At 37.7% G+C, this 20,822-nt stretch overlaps 1 protein-coding gene across 8 annotated transcripts; it reads left to right on the top strand.

Annotated features, from left to right (window-relative positions):
- The first annotated feature begins 549 nt into the window (after positions 1–549).
- LOC102115795 (caspase-12) lies at positions 550–18,271 on the top strand. 8 transcript variants are annotated; one of them, XR_012422792.1, is made up of 12 exons: positions 550–662; positions 4,180–4,431; positions 6,008–6,073; positions 6,242–6,319; positions 11,043–11,137; positions 11,534–11,707; positions 12,634–12,868; positions 13,459–13,608; positions 13,722–13,834; positions 16,898–17,007; positions 17,397–17,516; positions 18,104–18,271. XR_012422792.1 is itself a non-coding variant. In XM_065528921.2 (11 exons), exons 1-10 carry the CDS (start codon positions 602–604, stop codon positions 17,493–17,495), a joined length of 1,320 nt encoding a protein of 439 aa, XP_065384993.1. In that variant the 5' UTR covers positions 554–601; the 3' UTR covers positions 17,496–17,516; positions 18,104–18,271. The 8 variants fall into 8 exon arrangements, 2 of the variants coding, with proteins under 2 accessions (XP_065384993.1, XP_065384994.1); XR_012422793.1 differs by lacking the exon at positions 18,104–18,271 and adding an exon at positions 17,769–17,996; XR_010580979.2 differs by lacking the exon at positions 13,722–13,834 and adding an exon at positions 17,769–17,996 and having other exon boundaries at positions 553–662.
- The last annotated feature ends 2,551 nt before the right edge of the window (positions 18,272–20,822 follow it).

Raw genomic sequence — 20,822 nt, 5'->3', positions numbered from 1 at the left:
TGAAGATCACATTTTAGTGAAAAGATTAACAGGTTCACAGATGGAAGTCAAGGGAAGTGTCAAGAGCACATGGAAGAGGATGGAAGAAGAATCATGATGAGGAATGGGAAGAAGGAAGCAAGGGGTGACTGTCTTGACCTTCTGTTCTTTCTCTCCCCAGCAGGAAACCACAAGCAGCCAAGCCCTCCTTTATCAACTTCAAGAAACACCTTTACTGGTACAGATTGCATGCTTAACATTTTGTATTTCAATAAAGGTAAAGACAAATGAACTGTGTCTTTTTCTTTTTCTAATAGAGAATATAATTTCACTGAAAATGGTGGGTGAGTCTAAATGAAGTGGAAGAAGCTAACCGGAGTTTTTATCTTTATGGCTCGCATAATATCCAATTAAGAAAACCGACTGCGACTTAGCCCCAACAATAGGATGAAAGCAGATGATGCCGAAAACTATAGTGACATAGCACCTCGTACCCATTAGAATGACTCCCATCAAAACAAACAAACAGAAAATAACAAGTGTTTGTAGGGATGTAGAATAATTAGAACCCTGTGATCTGTTGGAGAGAATTTCAATTGGTACAGCTACTGTGGAAAGTTGTATGATGGTTCTGCACAAATCAGAAGTGGAGTTACCCTATGATCCAGAAATTCCATCTATGGGTACGTACCTAAAATAATTGAATGCAGGATCTCAAAGATGTATTTATACACCCACAATCATAGCAGCATTGTTCACAATATCTAAAATGTGGAAGCCACACAACTAACCAATAAATGATAAATGGATAAGCAAAATGTGGTATATACTCATAATGGAATTTTAGCCTTGAAAACGAAGTTCTGACATTTGTTGCAATATGAATGAAACTTGAGAACATTAGGCTATGTGAAATAAGGCAGCAACAGAAAAACAAGCACTGTATGATTTCACTTACGTATAAGGTACCTAGGGTATCCTATTCATAAGGAGAGAAAGTAGAATGGTGATAGTCAGGGACAGTGGGGAGGAAGAAATGGGGAGTTATTATTTAATGATATAGAATTTCAGTTTTACAAGATAAAGAGGAATTCTGGAGGTAGATGGGGGTGACTGTTATGATATTATGAATATATTTAGTATCACCAAACACTACATGTAAAAATGTTAAGATGGTCAATTTGGGAGTATGTATTTTTACTACAATAGGAAATTGGGAAAAAATGGTGCAGAGGTGAGAAGAGATGGAGTAAATTGTACCTGGGAAACTCTTATCAACTTACACAGAGGAGAATTAAGCTACTATGCAAAATTGATGAAAGAATAAGTGTGAGTTAAGTTATTATATTTCAAAATGAATCAAGGAAATAATTGGAAATCACACTATTATCAAATATTAGATAGAATAGGAGAAAGAACTGGCAGTGTGAATGAGCTACATTTCATTTTTCATATGAGACAGATAGCATTGTTTGTAATCTTTATATCATGAAATAGATCAAACAGGCATTATTGGTTGTTTCAAAGATTGTCATTAAAAAGTAAGGCAAATAACTTAGAGAAATTACACCTCGTTTGTGGGACCAAAGATAAAAATCATAAAAATCTAATTTTTATTGCAGTCTTTTCTGTACTACTGACAAAACTTTTTAAAATTATAATCTATCCACATTTTAAGTAGTATACAGCCATCAAAAATCAGATAGTGTTTGATGTGTTGAGTTTTTTAAATGTTTGTCACATATTGTGGAAGTTAAATTAAGCAAATTATCAGCAATATAATTTTAAGATACTGCCACTATAGGAAAAAAATCTGTAGGTGATTATGTGTCTGTTAGTTATCTAGTGTTGAGTATCGAAACGCCCTGAAATACAGTGGCTTCACACAAGAAGCATTTATTATTGTTACAAGGTGGCCGGTCAGCTGAATATTTCTTTTCATCACTGCTGGAATTGTGTCTGAGACCATCTGTGTGTAGGGTAGGCATCTCTGCTGACAAGGCTGGGATATCTCGTAGGTTGGGAAAACACCTGGCTGGAGGCTGGTCTAGGATGGCCTTGGCTGAGATGACTGGGCTCTTCTCCACACGAGGTCTCTATTCAGCTAGGAATCTAGCCCAGGCTTATCCTCATTTAGCTTCAGGTGTTCAAGAGGGAGAAGGGCACAAGGATTTGTAAAACTCAGGCTGGAAACTCCATCAGATCGCTCTGCTGCATCATGTTGGCCAAAACCTAGTCATAAGGTTAGTTCACAATTAAAGTGAAGGCCAAAAAGGCTAGGAGGCCAATGATTAGAGGCATGAATAAAATCAGTGTCATATTAAGTGTTTTATAAAATTATAGAAAAAATTACACACAAAGATGCAAGGTACGCATATAACTGTGGTTACATTGTCAAGTGACATTAAGGAACCTAGATGATCTTTTTCCATTTTATAAACTTTTCTTGTTCGATTTTAATGGCACACATATATCTATTTCAAAAATAAGTGAGTCTCTTGTTCATTTATTGAATGAAAATACATTAATCTCATGAATAAACAACATCCCAATTTAAAAGTGAGTGGATCTGGAAAGAGAAGATAAGAGATAACTTACGTGGGTTTTTCAAACAGTCAAGGGAGTATCACCATTTGCCAGTCCTCAGTCAACCTCTTTCTCTTACCTTCCAAAATCACACTTCCAGGGTTGAGGAAGTATCAATGAAGTAAAGACTCCTGACCATTTCGAGGCTGATGGCAGCAGAGAGACAAACGGAGGTTTAATTTGATTTATTAACAGGCTAAAAATAGATGAGAAAAAACAGAATGCAGAGACGTGTTCTCGTGCAAGTGTGCATGCTTTCATTCTGATCACTTTGTTATATCAAATACAAAAAACACCTTCTGCTTTCTCTTTTCCAAAAGAAAGCCGTTATACATATATGAGATCAGGAGTCTAATTTTATCTTGGCAAAGAGAAAGAGAATTTGAGGACCTGTAGTTTTCCATTTAGGGTGGTATCAACAAGCTGGTCCATTCAGAGGAGAGCAAGCCTGTTGAAATTGCTTTCACTTTCGTAGCTTTTTCCTTTCCAGGGAGCAGTAGCAGCCATGGCTGGTGAGTGGCTTCAGTTCTTCTGTTGTTTATGGTTGTACTTTGAGAACACTATAGTTCAAGGGAAAGAAGGAGGCAGACTGGAGAGGGTTCTCCCAAGACCTAATTATTTTACTCTGGGTGTAGCGGGAGATATGTGAGCTTGGTCACAGCACTAAAAATGCAAACCAAGTGTCTTCATGAATATGTTACAACGTCTCAAAAAAAAAGAGAAATGTAGACACATCTGGATCTCTGTTCTTAAACTTTTCCTTTGATTTTTAGACTCTTCTTTTAACTCATACTGACCTGCAGTTCTCACCCATTTTATAAGTGTTCTGTTACGGTGAGGGTGAGAAGCCAGACGGTTGAACAGGATAACTTGCATTTCCTCCATATTTCTACTCTCTGTGTGAACTTTCAAATACAGCAGCAAATGGGTCAGCTACAATATGTACTTTCAGTCTCGGCATGCCGAGCTTCCCTGTCAGCCTTGATAAAGGAAACAAAAAAGGTGTTATTTTACAGATGAATGCATTTATGTTTTACTGCTGCACATATTGAATATAATGTCTTTTCAAACTAGTTTTTCAAACTAGTTATTGATAAAAGTGAAAGAAAATGAAGAGATCGTAGGAGATGCAAAGACTAAACTGAGTCAGCTGTCACTAAGTTCCTTAGCGAATTCACTTTGCTTCTCTGAATCTATTTCACCATCTATGGAAATGGCTAGGTGAACAAGACAGGAGCTTCTCCACGTGTGGTCCTTGCACCAGAGGTTTTGGCATCACCTGAGAAACTGTTAGAAGGGAAAATTCATGGCCCATTCTCACCTATGAAATGAAAATTGTTTGCACTAGGGTGCAGCAAGCGCTGCTTACTAAGCTTTCTAGGTGATTCTCATGCACATTAAAATTTGGGAACCACTACCCTAGAAGAGGCTAACTAAAGTTCTGTCTATATCTGAGATTCTATCATTCTCACAGACAAGAAACCATCCAAAGATGATCTGGTCCACATGGTGAAGTTGCTGGCCAGGAACGTTCTATATGGCATTTTTGATGACTTGAGGGAGAATGGGCTATCTAAAGTTCTGCCTATATCTAAGATTCTGTCATTCTCACAGATAAGAAACCATCTAAAGAGGATCCAGTCAACATGGTGAAGTTGCTGACCAGGAACGTTCTAGATGGCATTTTTGATGACTTGATGGAAAATAATGTGTTAAATACGGAAGAGTTACACAATCTAGGAAAAGGTTTGAACTTCATGGTGAACAACGCTGGAAACCTAGTTGATAACATCACTGAGAAAGCGCAAATGGTAGGCAAAATACTTAAGGACCGCCTATTGAGTCACCCAAAACAGCTGAGTTTAGGTGAGTATTGTCGTACTAAGAGCTAGTAACTCATTCTTTCTCTACTATTCTTATTCAGTTTTTGTCTTCTTTACTTTTTCCTTCTCCAAGTGGAGAATAAACTATCCCCATTTTAGCACCTTCTTCACCATTTTTTTTTAATTGAGATGGAGTCTCGCTTTGTTGCCCATGTGGGAGTGCAGTGGTGCAATCTTGACTCACTGCAACCTCCACCTCCCTGGTTAGAGCAGTTCTCCTGCCTCATCCTCCTTAGTAGCTGAATTTACAGGCACCCTACACCATGCCTGGCTAATTGGTTTTGTTTTGTTTTGTGTTTAGTTGAGATGGGGTTTCACCATGTTGTCCAGACTGGTCTAAAACTGTTGATCTCAGGTGATCCTCCTGTCTCAGCCTCTGAAAGTGCTGGGATTACAGGCATGAGGCACCAGACCCGGCCTCCTGTCTATCACATTTAATGCCACATAATACTCTGATTAACCCCAATTACTTTTACACTGCTGTTTACTTTTTCGTTAACAATCCTCACCCTCATCATTACCTTCCGTTTACTGATTCATTATAGTATTATGTCTCCCTCTGCTGAAATGTAAGCCCCACCATGTGGGGGATCTTTGTCTGCCCTGTTCATGAACATATCCTAAATACATAGAAATGATACCTGACACATAATAGGTGCTCAGTAAATATTTGTTAAATACGCATATGGTGCTGGAGACATTATTAAAGGCTGATAGCCTTTAGCTATTCTGGGATACTCTGGTTTCACAATGTGGACTTTAGTGTCGTTCCCAGATACAGAATGTACAATAGGGGATATCCATTATCTTTTGCTTAGCTGTGGCTTTGCCCCGGAAAGAAATGTCTGGAAATCTAGATTTCTATTCAAGGAAGTAATAGGGAATTCATGGGTTGGTGGGGTACAGACGTTTCTTTCTCTGTGTAGCACAGGTTGTTGCACTTTTGCTTTGAAAGATAATGAATATTTTAATCTTTCTGGACCATGTGGCCTCTGTCATGACTCAAATCATCTATTGCAGCTCACAAACAGCGTAGACCATAAGTACATGATGGGTGTGTTGATGTGTGTCCCAATACAATTTTATTTATAAAAATGGGTGTCAGGCTGAATCTGACCCACAGGCTGTGGTTTGCTGATTCCTATTCCAGACTGTAATATATAAATGAGTATATTCCCAATTCTTGGACATGCATCTGGAATTATTTTTGTTGTAGATAATTTTTATACATAGATGTACTTTTCTTTGCTCAGAATGAACAATGCCGTTGCATAAAAACTTTGATTAAAGATTTTGATTATTCATTGAATTCTATAAGCAGACAGATAACAAGCTCCCTTTTGTTTTATAGAAACTCGGCCTCCCTTTACACTTGGCTGAAGGCTACATTCCTCTAGAACAAACTTGTTGCTTAGTGAATGGGCCAAATCTTCATGCTTCACACAGTAGCCCCATGCTAGCATAGTCATCTACTCATTAGTGAAAGGGAAAGAGTGTAAAGTGTGTAGGTTCTTGAAACTTAGTTCTGCAAACAAATCTGTTTTTTTATATTGTTTCAGAATATCAACATGAGAGTGAGGACCAGGAATCTGAAGAAAGCTCTGCATCATCTTCCTCTTCCACAGGTAACGGCCTCCAAAGGCCAGATTCCAAAAGAAAACTCTTGGGCCTCTATTGTGAGAATGTATCCCAGTAAAGACCTGGGAAACCTGTGTTCTCAGTCAATTTTCATCCTTGGAAATGGCTTTCAGAGTAGAGCACTGATCCTAAACCTTTTCTTCATTCTACTGCAGAATCAGAAGAAGAAAATGAAGAAAGCAAAGATGAAGAAAGAGCTGCATCAGCTCATTCAATGGCTGTTCCTCCAACAGGTAAATTGCCACCAAAAAAGTGGTTCATGGGAACCCTCAGGCATCGTTTGGGGGTAAGATAGCCTTAGAATGAGCCCTATATTACAGAGGAAACACCACTGCATTGAGGTTCAGACAACATAGTTATTTCTCACCTCCTGTTGTAACAAGGTGTCTCAAAAGCAAGATGAGCACCTACATCCCTGCTCTTCAATTCTCCTCAGAACCCAGAAATGAAAGTGAAAGTGAAGAAACTGAGCAGAATGCTGTATTGGTCCAAGCATCAGCTTTAACAATGACAGGTGATATCTATCCATGGACATATAATGATATTATTTGAGATAAAGCAGACCTTTTAAAGGTCTTATGGGGTAGTGCAAAGAGAACTGGAATAAAAGCTAAGAACATTGTATATGGTGAGCCCACCACTACCACTGACTATGTGCTTTGATGTAAATATCCCCACCTTTCTGACACTCACATTTTTAAATGGAATTCATCACATCTTTAAAAAATGTGTAAAACTACAGATATATAAGAAACTATTAACTGCAGAAAACAGAATAAGGAAATGGTTAAGAAAAGCACATAAAAAATAATAAAAACTGCATATGAGTCACACATTCTATGCAGTCACCAAGGAAACTGATCAATTATCGAGCTACATTAAAGAATTGTAGTGTCTAGAATGACAGGATGAGCATAAAAGATAGTATTGTCTTCCGAGTGCCATATTTTCAAAAGTTCTGAACAAACTTAAAAAGGAATAAAAACTTTTCAACCTTTTATCATGGTTTTATCCACTCAGTATATATTAACTGAAAACCTACTGCATGCTGTCTAGTACTGTGTGTATAGCAGTAACCGAGATAGACAAAGCTCCTGCTCTCATGGAGTTTACAATGTAGTGAAGTAGGTATATAAAAGGCATGTAAATAATAAATAGTGTGATTTCAGAGAATGCATAAAATAAAGGAGGATTAGGTCATAGAAAGAGGTGGTTGTGTATGTGTGTGTGTGCACGTCGTGTGTGTGTCAGCCAGGGGTGGTCAAGGGAAGACCAGCGAGCCAGGGTGTTTGTTTAGTCATGACCTCTCCCCAGAGGTGGCATTTCAGTACATACTTGAGCTGTGGGGAAGGAGCTGTGCCAAACTCTGAAACACAAGTGTTCTCTAGAAAGAGGAAACAGGAGCAAGGACCCTGAGACAGTAACGCTCTTGTTGTGTCAGAGGGTCACAGCCAATCTGACTGCAGAGTAGGAAATTAGGGGTAGTGTAAGTGGAGCTATTAAAGATTCATGCCAGGAATTTTATTTGCAACAGAAAACATTGCAGGGTTTTTTTGTTTGTTTGTTTGTTTTTTAGGACAACTGTTTATTAGTAGTTGACGATCCTTACAAATTCCAGGAGTGTTGCATAGCCTCTGTTCTTCCTAGCCATCTATTACAGTTAACGTGCATTCCTAAAACAAGTGCTTAAACTTACATAAGTTTATCTTAGTTTACATAAAATAGTTGACATTAAAAAGCAAAAGCAATATAAATATAATAAATTGACCTCTCTGTGTAAGAATTTGGTACTCCCTTTAACCAAAATGTAAATAAGGTGTTTCCAACTGAGGGTTTTTAAATAACAACCCTCAAAGTGAAAGACAGCTGTTAATCTCCCACTTTTCTCTCTCCATTTCTTTCATTTCCCCTTTCTTACCATCTGTTTCATTTTCTTTCCATTGAATTCTTTTTCTTGTTCCTCTGTTTTTCCCTCTTCTCTTTTTTCCTCTGTTCTTTTTCTCCTTCCTTTCATTTACTTCACTCTGTACTCTCAATTCTCCCTTTAATCTTCCTGCCCATGTTGAAATCATTACATACTAATAATGCCAAGTAAATTGCAACTGCAAGGACATGACCTAATGTCACAGCAGAAAAATGATAAATGATGCATCTTGCCTTCATTTACACTACTTAGAAGTTGTTAAACGAGGAGTGATAGGATAAGCATCCCATCAAAAAGGTCAGTTGAAAGTGGTTTAAATATTTCAGTTAGAAAGACAATAGCTTTTAGACTGACTTTATGGCAATAGAGTTGATGAAAAGTTGTTAAATTTGAGACCTAGTGTTACTGGGGGTCCTTGTTCCCAGGGCTCCCAAGATGGTGGCAGGCCGCTTCCAAAATGGCAGCAGACCACTTCCAAGATGGTGGCGAGCCTCGTGTTCTCTGACCTGGGGTTCCTGGCCTCACAGATTCCAAGGAAAGGAATCTTGGGCCATGTGGTGAGTGTTACAGCTCTATTAGAAGCCATGGGTCATGGAACAGAACCGTGGAACCCGGGGACTAGTGCTCAGCTCAATTAGGATGAACCCAGGCACTTAGCTGTGCAGGAACAATGGCAAGCCTTTAGCCCGATCGGGAGTGGCAATGGGTGCCTTGCTGGATCAGGAGCACAGCAGACATCCTGCTGGATCGGGAGGGATGGAAGTCAGTGACGGGTCTGCAACGGGGGCAAACAGCAGTGGCGGAAGGCGAGTGAAGACAGCTCAGCTTGAGCTGTAACAAAACATGGACCAGAAGAGAGTGCAGTTGCAAGATTTAATAGAGTGAAAACAGAGCTCCCATATAAGGCGAGGGGACCCAAAGTGGGTTGACCTTGCAGGCTCCAATGCCTGAGTTTATATCCTGATCCTTGTCCCTCCTGCTGTGCTCTCAGGCAATAGATGATTGGCTATTTCTTTACCTCCTGTTTTTGCCTAATTAGCATTTTAGTGAGCTCTTTGATTGGTCGGGTGTGGGCTAAGTTGCAAGCCCCATGTTTAAAGGTGGATGTGGTCACCTTCCCAGCTAGGCTTGGGGATTCTTAGCCCAGGAAATCCAGCTAGTCCTGTCTCTCACTAGTTTTGGCAGCAGAATCAATGGAAACTGACTAATGAATTGGATATGGGATGTGAAAGAAAAGAAATAATTAATAATGACTAGGTTTTTGGCTTGGCAACTGGGGTGAATGGTGCCATTTACTGAGTCAGAGAAAACAGGTGTGCAGGAGATACAGATTTGAAGGAGTGCACAATTATCAGGAGTCCTGTTTTGAATGTTTGGTTTGGAACACCTGTTACCTCCAGTGGCAGACGTTGAATAGGCAAATGGATGGGCTCACAGAGAAATCTGGACTGGGAAAAATCTGGAGATTCATCAGCATGTAGATAGTATTTAAGAGATTGAGACTGGAAGATGCCACCTGAGAAAGAGCATTGACAGAGAATAACAGAGTGTCTGGCATAGAAAAACACAACTTTTGGAGACATTGTGGGAGAGGAAGAACGAACGACTAAGACAGACAGATTTAGGAAGAATGGCTGGAAAATGCAGCATTACAGAAGCCTAGAGAATGTTTTCTAAGAAAGTATATTTTCAACCATGCCATGCTAAGAAATCAACAAATGATCAGTGGTAGTTTTGATAATAAGTATTTTATTTAAGGATTGAGGATAACAGCCAGATTGGATTGCATACAAAAAAAAAAAAAAAAAAAAAAAGATTGCTTTTAGGCATTATGTAGAGAAGTAGAGAAATGGGACAATACCTGGCAAGGAAACAGGAAGGCTTTTTTCAAAAAGAAAAAAATAAACCTTTATAGATATTAAGGCATGCTGATGCCAATGGGCATAAGTCTGTAGGAAAAGAGGAAGAGATTGATGACATAGAACCTGAGGCAGAATAAATACCTGATAAAAACCCTTGTGGGTAGGAGGCGATGGAATTCAGAACTCAGGTAGGGGCAGTGACCTTTGATAGGAGGAAGGACACATGTTTTATGCAGTAAAAGAGAAAGTAGAACAGGTGAGCAGAGATGTAGGTAAACTGATGGATTTGATGGTTAAAAGGGGAAATATTTCTTATGCAAAACTATGATAAGATATAGGTTTGTTGCCCTAAGGGAACAAAGAACCAGGGGAGACCTTGTAGCTATTTTCAAGTATTTGAGGACAACTATTCACTAACAAAATTTATAAACTAGCAATCTTTCCAGATACAATTCTATATACTGGAAATACAAATATAAAAGTCGACTTCTCTATCCTAATTAAGGTTATAGTAAGTAAACACAATTAAAGTACAATGCAATAGTTGTTTATGTAGAGGGTATTTTCATGTAAGAATGAAAAATAGGGAAAGACATATTGGTCATGGAAGAATTCATGGGCTTTTACAGGGAAATGAATTAAATGTTTTCTGTATGATTCTGAGGTGGGAAATACATATCAATACCTAGAAGGTACACATTTTATTACATACATAAGAGTTTAAGAATGCCTTGGAATGTTTTGCGTTCCATGAAAGGGGAGATGTCTCAGAGAATGGTAATAATAAAGAAAGGATATTTCAAGTGACATTCAAATATCTGAGTAGTGATTCCACTAGGCTAAATAAACATTAAACTTCCTTCCAAATCTTAGTTGCTGTATTTATATAATGCTAATGTGTTGGGTCTGAAAGATTAGTCCATGCCATGAGCACTAACAAAAACACGGAAATTTATAACGAGGCAGTAAGAAGCAGAAAGAAAATAGGGATGTACTCAATATTTTTGTTATAGGCATTTTAAATATGAAGCAATTTTCTCATTTTGTAAAACTTTTTCATGGACTGGCAGCAAGCAGCTTTGAGGAATGAGAGCCTAGCAAAAGGGTCTGCAGGGTTGCAAGGCAGCAGACATTACTGCTTAATGAGCTACACAATTTTTTCTCTTTCAGCTCCTCTGGAAATCCAGGGTGCCCAACCCAGTGGCAGGTTAAAGCTTTGCCCTCATGCTCATTTCCGTGAACTGAAGACGAAAAGGGTGGATGAGGTGATATGCTTTGAAATAGGGAGTCATAAGATTACTCATTCAGACAAGACACTGGGGACTTACTGGGATGCTTTAACTCTCGTCACAAAGGCCTTAAGATCAGGAAATGATCTAACTGATTGGTCTTCACATTACATTTTCTGTTTCTTCAATCTCACTTTGGGACACAGTCTAAACTCCTCTCCAGCACCTAACTGAAGCCAACTTCGTACAGTGAACACTTGCACCTCGTACATGCTTTCAGTCTGGTTTTCTGCCTCTTTCCTCACGAGGGTGTATTTTCATGCAGAAACTTTGTGTCACTTACTATATATTTATACTGGCCTGTTGTGTATGAACTTTGGAGGCAAAAAGGAAAAGGCCTGGGGAAAGTCATTCTGTGTGTATTAATTGCAGATATATCCAGTGATGGAGAAAGAGGGCCGAACACGCCTGGCCCTCATCATCTGCAACAAAGAATTCCACTATCTTCTTAATCGAAATGGTTCTGAACTTGACCTTTTGGGGATGCAAGATCTACTTGAAAACCTTGGATACTCAGTGGTTATAGAAGAGAATCTCACAGCTCAGGTAATGGCTCCAGAGGGCAGAACAAGCTTTCCATTTTTTTTTCTTTTTTTTCCTTTAGATAATTTTCAACCTCTTAATTGGTAGCTACAAGAGCAAGATGTATGATATTATAGGAATTATATTTTCTCCAGAGTAGGATCCCGTGGATTTCAGCCTTCTCTAATGCACCATCTTATAACATGTATGTGTGTGTGTGTGTGTGTGTGTGTGTGTGTGTGTGATTAGATAAATTCTATGTAGCAGAGTTTTAGTGAAAATATTAGGTCTTTCTGATGTTCACAATCTGGGAGACTACTAGATGGTCTGGTTAAGACAAAAGCCCCACACCCTGCCACGCGGCCATGTCTGATTCCTACAGAATTAGCTCGTGAGATTTTTAAAATGTCCATAGCAAGTGACTAAATGTAAAGGCAGGTATAGGTGAAAAAAATCACACACACACAAATATATAATGAAAAAGTTGTGATTCTAGCTCTGTTTTGCATGACCTTAGACCATTTTAAACTAACTTTCTGCAGCTCCATAGTGAAGGAATTTCATATTTTTAATACTTGTCAATTTTATCTTTTAAAATAAAAACTTACAAGAACACCATTGTTAAACAGATTATAGCAAAGTGGCCCTGTTGGTGTCTTGTCATCTCACTTGGCCTTCATTTTATTCCATCTCCCAGCATCTTCAGAAACCTATGGTTTTACTGAAAACCACTGGGCAAGATACTACATAAAAACCCTACTAGCTTGAATATTCTATACTGTTAAATTTTCTAGTTTTATGTCAGAACACTATTTGTCTTATAATCCCATTCAGTCTAAACCATCTGATTCCTTAGTACTGGCTCATTTTTGTGAACCCCATGTACTATGTGAGTACGAACTGCACACGTGTGGAGACTTCCTCGATAGTGACTCAGGGGTCTCTTTCAGGAAATGGAAACAGCCCTAAGGCAGTTTGCTGCTCGCCCAGAGCACCAGTCCTCGGACAGCACATTCCTGGTGTTCATGTCACATGGCATCCTGAATGGAATCTGTGGAACTGAGCACTGGGATCAAGAGCCAGATGTTCTTCACGATGACACCATCTTCGAAATTTTCAACAACCGTAACTGCCGGAGTCTGAGAGACAAACCCAAGGTCATCATCATGCAAGCCTGCCGAGGCAGTGAGTCTCCAATTAGAAAGCTATAAATCTTGATTTTGAGACCCCCGGGAGTGGCTGTGCACTTTTAAAATTAGCCTGGCGTTTATACTTCATTTTCCTAGGGATAAGCAAGATAAACAACATTTCAGTACTATTCCTAGGTCCAGTGCACTTCGAAATTGTATTAAGTCCATACCGTTTTTTAAAGAAACTATAAGTAGAATAATTAGAAACATCCCAATCATCTGGGATGATGTTGTCAACATGGTTGTTCTAAACTCAAGTGGGCTCTGTTTTGTTCCCGGTAAGTGAGGCAGTATTTCTAGTAGTAAGGTACTTGCATTTTTAAGTAATGCCATGAGAAAATGTACTAAAGTAAAGGTATTATGGTAAAAGAGACAGTATTGTGTATGTGTATGCGTATGCGTATGCATATGTGTATATGTGTGTATGTATATGCATATGTGTATGTGTGTGTATGTGTGTGTGTGTGTATGTGCATGGGCATGTGTGTGCATATGTGTATGTGTATGCATGTGTGTTTGTGTTTGCATATGTATATGTGTATTTATAAATACCTCATGTTTCATAAGACATAATGTCTCTCCCAGGTGGTGCTGGGATTGTTTGGTTCACTACTGACAGCGGAAAAGCCAGTGCAGATACACATGGTCAGCTCTTGCAAAGTAGCATCTGTAATGATGCTGTCACAAAGGCTCATGTGGAAAAGGACTTCATTGCTTTCAAATCTTCCACACCACGTAAGTGATTTCAGAGAGAATAGTTTCTAGATTTCTTTGTAGGCTGCTAGATAGTCGACTTGGCTATGATTATATCTTATCACTGATAAGAGCATTTCTTCTCTAATTACTAGGATATTTTAGGTGGAGAAAAGATTTAAAATGCTGAGACTTTCATAATTAGAAAGCTATAAATCTTGATTTGGGAAGAAACGTTCAAAGTTAACAGGACTTTGGAAGGACTTTGGTGAGCATCCAGACCTGGAATAATCTAACTACAAAAAGTGAGGTGTTATCTGATTTTGTTTTTTGAATGTAGCAATGGCAGAGAAAGGTATCATTTTCTCACAGTGTAGCTCCACAGTCACTTACCAGCAATTAAAGAAGCCAACCACTGAAACCATTATGCTTGCTTCACACATCCCAGTAACTCTTGGCCTATTATTATTAATCTAGTTTCAGGAAACTAGTTAACATTTAAATGCCTAAATGTTAACTAATTTTGGATAATGAAGTCAATGAATAAAAAATCAGTCCTTTGGCTGGAAAGTCACAATGCAATGCAAAAATAGAGAATATTCTTTATCACTCATGGTCAAAATTGCAGATTTCTTTAACAATCACCCACAATATTATTCTATCAATGATTTGGATAACAGGAGCAATTTTTAAATACTCCTTTGCACAGTTCAGTTCTAAATGCTCTAATTTATGGATTTCAAATTTTAATGAACATTGAAATCACTCGATTTCTTGTTCAGTAGTTTGCTTATGCAGTAGATTTCTTATTCAGTAAATCTGGGGTGGGGCCTGACTTTCTGCCTTTCTTAAAAGCTTTGTTGTGATTAGGGCTGTTGTTTGTGGCTGCATGTGAGCACTGAGGGGCTAGAGGACACTCTGAGTCCATCCTGGGGAATAAACAACTCAAGTGGCTTCCCTTCGTCATGTATTCCAGTTTTAATAAGATTTTATTTGAAAAATAAGTTCTACACGTATAGCTGTTAAAGGAAGTTGAAGAGGTATATAAGGCCTGGTACAAATTCTGAAAGTATACTAATTTATTTGGGGAAATACAATACAATATGCAAAATCCTTCCTTCCTTCCTTCCTTCCTTCCTTCCTTCCTTCCTTCCTTCCTTCCTTCCTTCCTTCCTTTCCTTCCTTCCTCTCTCTCTATTTCTTTCTCTTTCCTGCTTTCTTGCTTTCTTCCTTTCTTTTCTTTTTTTCTTTCTCGCTTTCCCTTCTTCCCTTCCTCCTTTCCTCCCTCCCGCCTGCCCTTCCTTCCTTCCTTCCTTCCTTCCTTCCTTCCTTCCTTCCTTCCTTCCTTCCTTCCTTCCTTCCTTCCTTCCCTCTTTCCCTCCCTCCCTCCCTCCTCCTTCTCTCTCTCTTTCTTTCTTTCTTTCTTTCTTTCTTTCTTTCTTTCTTTCTTTCTTTCTTTCTTTCTTTCTTTCTTTCTTTCTTTCTTTCTTTCTTTTTCTTTCTTTTTCTCTCTCTCTTTCTCTTTCTTTCTTTTTTCTTTCTTTTGCATGTAATTTTGTGCTAGGCCTGGGCTCAGTGCAAGACATACGATGCACAATTAAAGCAGGTATGGTTACTGAACTTCATGGAGCTTATACCCAGAAAGGCAGGCACTTAACAAGAATAAATAATAATTGTTAACTCTGGTAAAAGCCTTAAAAAATATATGTTCACATTTGAGAAATGAAGGAGTTAACAAATCAAGGGTAAGACAGGAACTTTTTAGACAGGAAAGGCAGTGCGTATGGAGAACTTACAGACAAAAAAGAAGCTTAGGAGAGAGGGCTGGGCGGCTGGAACACAGCATCAGGAGAGATGCTAATATAGAGTCTAGAGAGTGAGGCAGGCACTGAAACACCTGAGGCCTTATATGGTCCTCCATACTAATAGTAATAGGAAACTCAACTAGGCTGTAAGCAATTAAATGATAAGATCTTTGTTTTTGAAGATCATTCTGGAGGTTCAGTGTGGAATACATTATAGTACAGCAAGAGTCGATATATGAGGACAGGTTAAATGCTAGCACAATATATTAAGCCATAGATGATACTAATAGTCTTGGGATGCAATAAGTTCTTGTATCTAAGAAGCAATTATTATACAAAAATAATATGACTGACATCCAGTGGTTTGGTGAATATATGGTAGGTGAATAATAAGGTGTGATAGAAGTGACTCCAGCATGCAAGTAAACGGTGGGGCATTAGTTAAAATGGGAGTTTTGCAGGAAGTTTTGAGGTGCTTTGGCATATTTTGAGATGAAATGAAGAGTAGGGAGCTGCACAGTTGTATATTTCAGAGGAGAGATTTGCATGTGGGATAAAATTTTGAAAGATGCTGGTCTAGGGATAATATTTAATATCCTAAAAATGGATGAAATCATCTAAGAATTGAGAATCGCACAAGAGGAGACCTTGAAATGGAGGTTAAAATTACCCTAGAGTTCAATACTAGAGAAATAGGAACCAGTAAATTTGACTCACAAGGTAGAATCAGAGAATAAGAAAGAACATAAGGAGTATGTGTTGTTAGATTTACCAACAAAGAATCCGTTGGAGTTCCAACAGTTTCTGATGTGAATGAAAGATCAGATCAAGGTAAGGGTTGATGAATGACTATTAGATTTAGTAACTTGGAGGTCATGGTGACCTTGGGGAAAGCCATTTGGTAAAGTTGATGTTAGGTATAGGAAGGAGAAGCCTAATAGGAGTGAGCAGGATAAGGGAAATGGAATGGTGAATATAGACAGAATTGTAATTTTGACTTTAAAAAGGAGAAATCAGCAGCTGGCTGCAAGTAAAGCAGTAGTTAGAGAAGTATTGCCTTTTTTTTCTAAATTATAGGAGCAATTTGGTCATATTGAAATGGTAAACAGAAGCAGTCATTGAAAATATTTTTATACAATATAACAAAAAGTACACAAAAATATATAGTATGAAACAAGTCAGGATGAAGAAAGGGCCCAGAATCAAGGAATGTCAAGGCTGTATTATTTTTCTCTTATGTAGTTAGTGCTGAAAGGACTTACACTCTTTTCCACCACTTGCAAACCCAGAGGATATCACTTCAGTCTAGCCTACTAGAAAAGTCAAGGGGATTTACGAGTGAGGGTCCATGATGGCTTTTTCTGGGTCTGCCATGGAAGCTGGAGGTACCATCTTTAATTAGCATTGGTTTTCCTCTCTTCTCCAAAGAAACAAAATCAGATTTTGTCCCAAAGGTATTGCTCCAGGAATCTTCCACATGTATAAAAGATCACATCCTCCAATATTTTGATGCCTTTTATTTGCAGATAATGTTTCTTGGAGGCATGAAATAAGTGGCTCTGTCTTCATTTCCCAAATTATCTACTACTTCAAAGAGTATTCTTGGAGTCATCATCTAGAAGAAATTTTTCGAAAGGTAGGAGTCTTCTTTTATTTTCAATGTTATGCCCCAGAAAATTTTGGAGAACCATTTGTGAATTTTTATAGGGAATCCCAAAGCTCTTAATTCATCTTCACAATCCTTCCTGTATTCCAAGTTTATTCAAAGATGGGGTCTTCCAAAATGCTACATAGAACCAGTGTGGGTTTTCCCAATAACCTGACTCTGATAGATTTGCTCACCCAGGGAATTCTTTTTAGAGTAAGAATTCACTTGTGTATGTGCTATATCTAAGGAAAAGCTAAAAATACCTTCTGTTTACATTACCTAGCTACAGCCTTAATACACACCATGACTTTTCTCACTCCTGAAAGAGTCAGGTTTTCCTTTTAGAACATCTCTAAAGGCTTTCTTTACTACTTTAGGTTCAACGTTCATTTGAGACACCAAATGTAGTGACCCAGTTGCCCACCATTGAAAGACTATCCATGACACGATATTTCTATCTCTTTCCTGGGAATTAAAACTCATAAAAAGCAACTCAGGTAAATATATTCTAGAAGTGGATTTGGGTGCTCCCTGTTCATCTATTCAGAAAGTCTGGATAGAATGGAGAATAATGATGGCATGTCAGCTGCCTGCTAGTTATAGAGAAGGCTTGTGTTATTTTCCTTTTCTTAGTGACCCCCAGTGAAACCCTGGTTTTATATTACATCAGTCATAGCATAATGGTTGTGTAAGTAATGGTAGCCCAATAGTGTCAGCTAGAAAATCCTTTATGTCTAATTTCTCTCAAGGAACTACTCAGCGAGTGGGGAATATTGGATAATGATGTACGCGGAAAGAAAAGTCATTGGAAATGTGATGTATATCCGGTGTTTGTCTCTCTTCACCCAAAAGTCGCTTTTACTGAGCCATGTTCTCCTCTGTGATGAGGTTTTCCTGTACCATATGTTAGACTAGCTGCTAAATCTATGCTGAGGCAATGAGGCCCTAGTACAGATCTTCCCATTTGGGGATGACAGGTTCGTAGCCCTTTTGTGAAGGTATTTCTCACAGTAGAGATTAGTTATATTTACATCTTACCTCTAATAGCCAAATTACTCATGTTCTTTTCTTCTACTTTCTCTAGGAAAATGAAGGCATTATGGTATCTATGAATCTGCTGTATGAAAAGGTCAATTTTTGATTAAGAATATTTTTGTATCAAACTGCTCGCTCTCCATCTTTTGCAAATACCAGGCTAAAATCAATCTCATATTTTTGCTAAATTAATGCTTAATAAATTTTTATTATAAAATTGTGCTTGCTTTCTCATTTTGTCATAAATAAGTCATGCTTATAGGAGAAAAAAATTAAGTATTAAAAATCACAAGAAAAAATTAATGAAGAAATAATCATTGTCAACCTTGTTAAAACTATTCACAAAACTCAAGTTATTTTATATAGCCTACTTATTTTGAATATGCAATTTTGTATCCTTTCATTATATTGTTATAACATTACTACTAGTAATAACACTGTCCTAAACATAACTTTTAAGTTTATAATATTCATCAGGCATATATAGTATATACTATTTAACTTTCACCTGACTTTTAGATGTTGATTTCAATATTCATTTATTTTATTTTATTTTTTGTTTATTTCAATAATTTTGGGGAACAGGTGGTGCTTGGTTGCATGAGTAAGTTCTTTTGTGGTGATTTATGGTGCACTCATCACCCGAGCAGTGTACACTGTACCTAATGTGTAGTCTTTTATCCCTCAACCCACTCCTACCCTTTCCCCTAAGTCCCCAAGAGACCATTGTATCATTCTTATGGCTTTGTGTCCTTACAGCTTAGCTCCCACTTATGATTGTGAACATACGATGTTTAGTTTTCCATTCCTGAGTTACTTCACGAAGAATAATGGTGTCCAATTCCGTCCAAGTTGCTGTAAATGTCATTATTTAATTCCTTTTTATGGCTAAGGAGTATTCCATGATGTGTATATATATATCACATATTCTTTATTCATTCGTTGATTAATATGCATTTGGGCTGGTACCATATTTTACAATTGCAAATTGTGCTGCTATAAGCATGCATGTGCAAATATCTTTTGTATAATATCTTTCTTTTCCTCTGGGTAGATACCAAGGAGTGAGATTACTGGATCAAATGGTAAATCTACTTTTAGTGCTTTAAAGAATCTCCACACTGTTTTCCATAGTGATTGTACTAGTTTACATTTCCACCAGCAGTGTAAAAGTGTTCACTTTCACCACATTTATATCAACATCTATTATTTTTTGATTTTCTGATTATGGCCATTCTTGCAGGAGTAAGATGGTATTGTATTGTGGTTTGATTTGCATTTCCCTGATCATTATAGACGTTGAGCATTTTTTTCCATATGTTTGTTGACCATTTGTATATCTTCTTTTAAGAATTGTTTATTCATACCCTTAGCCTACTTTTTGATAGGATTGTTTGTTTCTTTCTTGCCAATTTGTTTAGGTTCCTCGTAGAGTCTCAATATTAGTCTCAATACAGACTGTGGGTTGTTTGTGCACTCTGCTGATTATTTCTTTCGCCATGCAAAAGCTCTTTAATTTAATGAAGTTCCATATATTTATCTTTGTTGTTGTTGAAGCAAGAAAAAAAATGTTTTGCATTTGCTTGGTCATAAAGTCTCTCCCTAAGCCAATGTCTAGAAGGGTTTTTCTGATGTTATCCTCTAGAATCTTAATTTCAGGTCTTAGATTTAAGTCTTTGATCCATCTTGAGTTGATTTTTGTATAAGGTGAGAGATGAGGATCCAGTTTTATTTTTCTACATGTGGTTTGCCAATTATTCCAGTACCATTTGGTTAATAGGGTGTCCTTTCCCACTTTGTGTTTTTGTTTGCTTTGTCAAAAATCAGTTGACTGTATTTGGATTTATTTCTGGGTTCTCCACTCTGTTCCATTGGTCTATACACCTGTTCTTATATCAGTGCCATGCTGATTTGGTGACTACAACTTTATAGTATAGTTTAAAGTCAAGTAATGTAATGCCTCCTGATTTGTTCTTTTTGCTTGGTATTGCTTTGGTTACATGGGCTCTTTTTGGTTCCATATGAATTTTAAGGGTTTTTTTTCTAGTTATGTGAAGGAAGAGGGTGGTATTTTTATGAGAACTGCATTGAATTTGTAGATTGCTTTTGGCAATATGGTCATTTTTCACAATAATGATTCTATCCATCTATGAGCATGGGTTGTGTTTCCATTTGTTTGTGTTATCTATGATTTCTTTCAGCAGTGCTTTGTAGTTTTCCTTGTAGAGGTCTTTTACTTCCTTGGTTAGGTGTATTCTTAAGTATTTTGTTTTTTTGCAGCTACTGTAAAAGGGGTTGAGTTCTTGATTTGATTCTCAGCTTGGTCAATGTTGGTGTATGGCAGAGCTACTGATTTGTGTACATTAATTTTGTATCCTGAAAGTTTGCCAAATTCATTCACCAGTTCTAAAAGCTGTTTGGATGAGTCTTTAGGGTTTTCTAGGTATAAGATCATGTTATGAGCAAATGTGACAGCTTGACTCCCTTTTTACTGATTTGGATGCACTTTATATTTTTCTCTTGTCTGATTGCTCTGGCTAAGACTTCCAGTACTATGTTAAATAGAAGTAGTGAGATTGGGCATCCTTGCCTTGTACCAGTTCTCAGAGGGAATGCTGAGAGTTTTAATTATGAAGAGATGCTGGATTTTTTCAAAAGTTTTTTCTGTATCTATTGACATAATCATGTTATTTTAATTTTTAATTCCGTTTATGTGGTGTATCACATTTATTGACTTCTGAATGTTAAGCCATCCCTGCATCCCTAGT

This window comes from Macaca fascicularis, chromosome 14 (genome assembly GCF_037993035.2).
Source record: "Macaca fascicularis isolate 582-1 chromosome 14, T2T-MFA8v1.1".
NCBI classification, from domain to species: domain Eukaryota; kingdom Metazoa; phylum Chordata; class Mammalia; order Primates; family Cercopithecidae; genus Macaca; species Macaca fascicularis.
Note: the sequence above shows the minus strand (reverse complement) of the source record. Positions and strands in the feature narration are given on the sequence as shown.

What these genes read in the sequence shown, in the direction of transcription:
- LOC102115795 (XM_065528921.2), top strand. Translation starts at nt 602, where the DNA reads ATGATGGTTCTGCACAAATCAGAAGTGGAGTTACCCTATGATCCAGAA. An exon ending in AGACGAAAAGGGTGGATGAG is followed by an intron (nt 11,138 to 11,533) that starts GTGATATGCTTT and finishes TATTAATTGCAG; the next exon opens with ATATATCCAGTGATGGAGAA. An exon ending in AAGAGAATCTCACAGCTCAG is followed by an intron (nt 11,708 to 12,633) that starts GTAATGGCTCCA and finishes GGTCTCTTTCAG; the next exon opens with GAAATGGAAACAGCCCTAAG.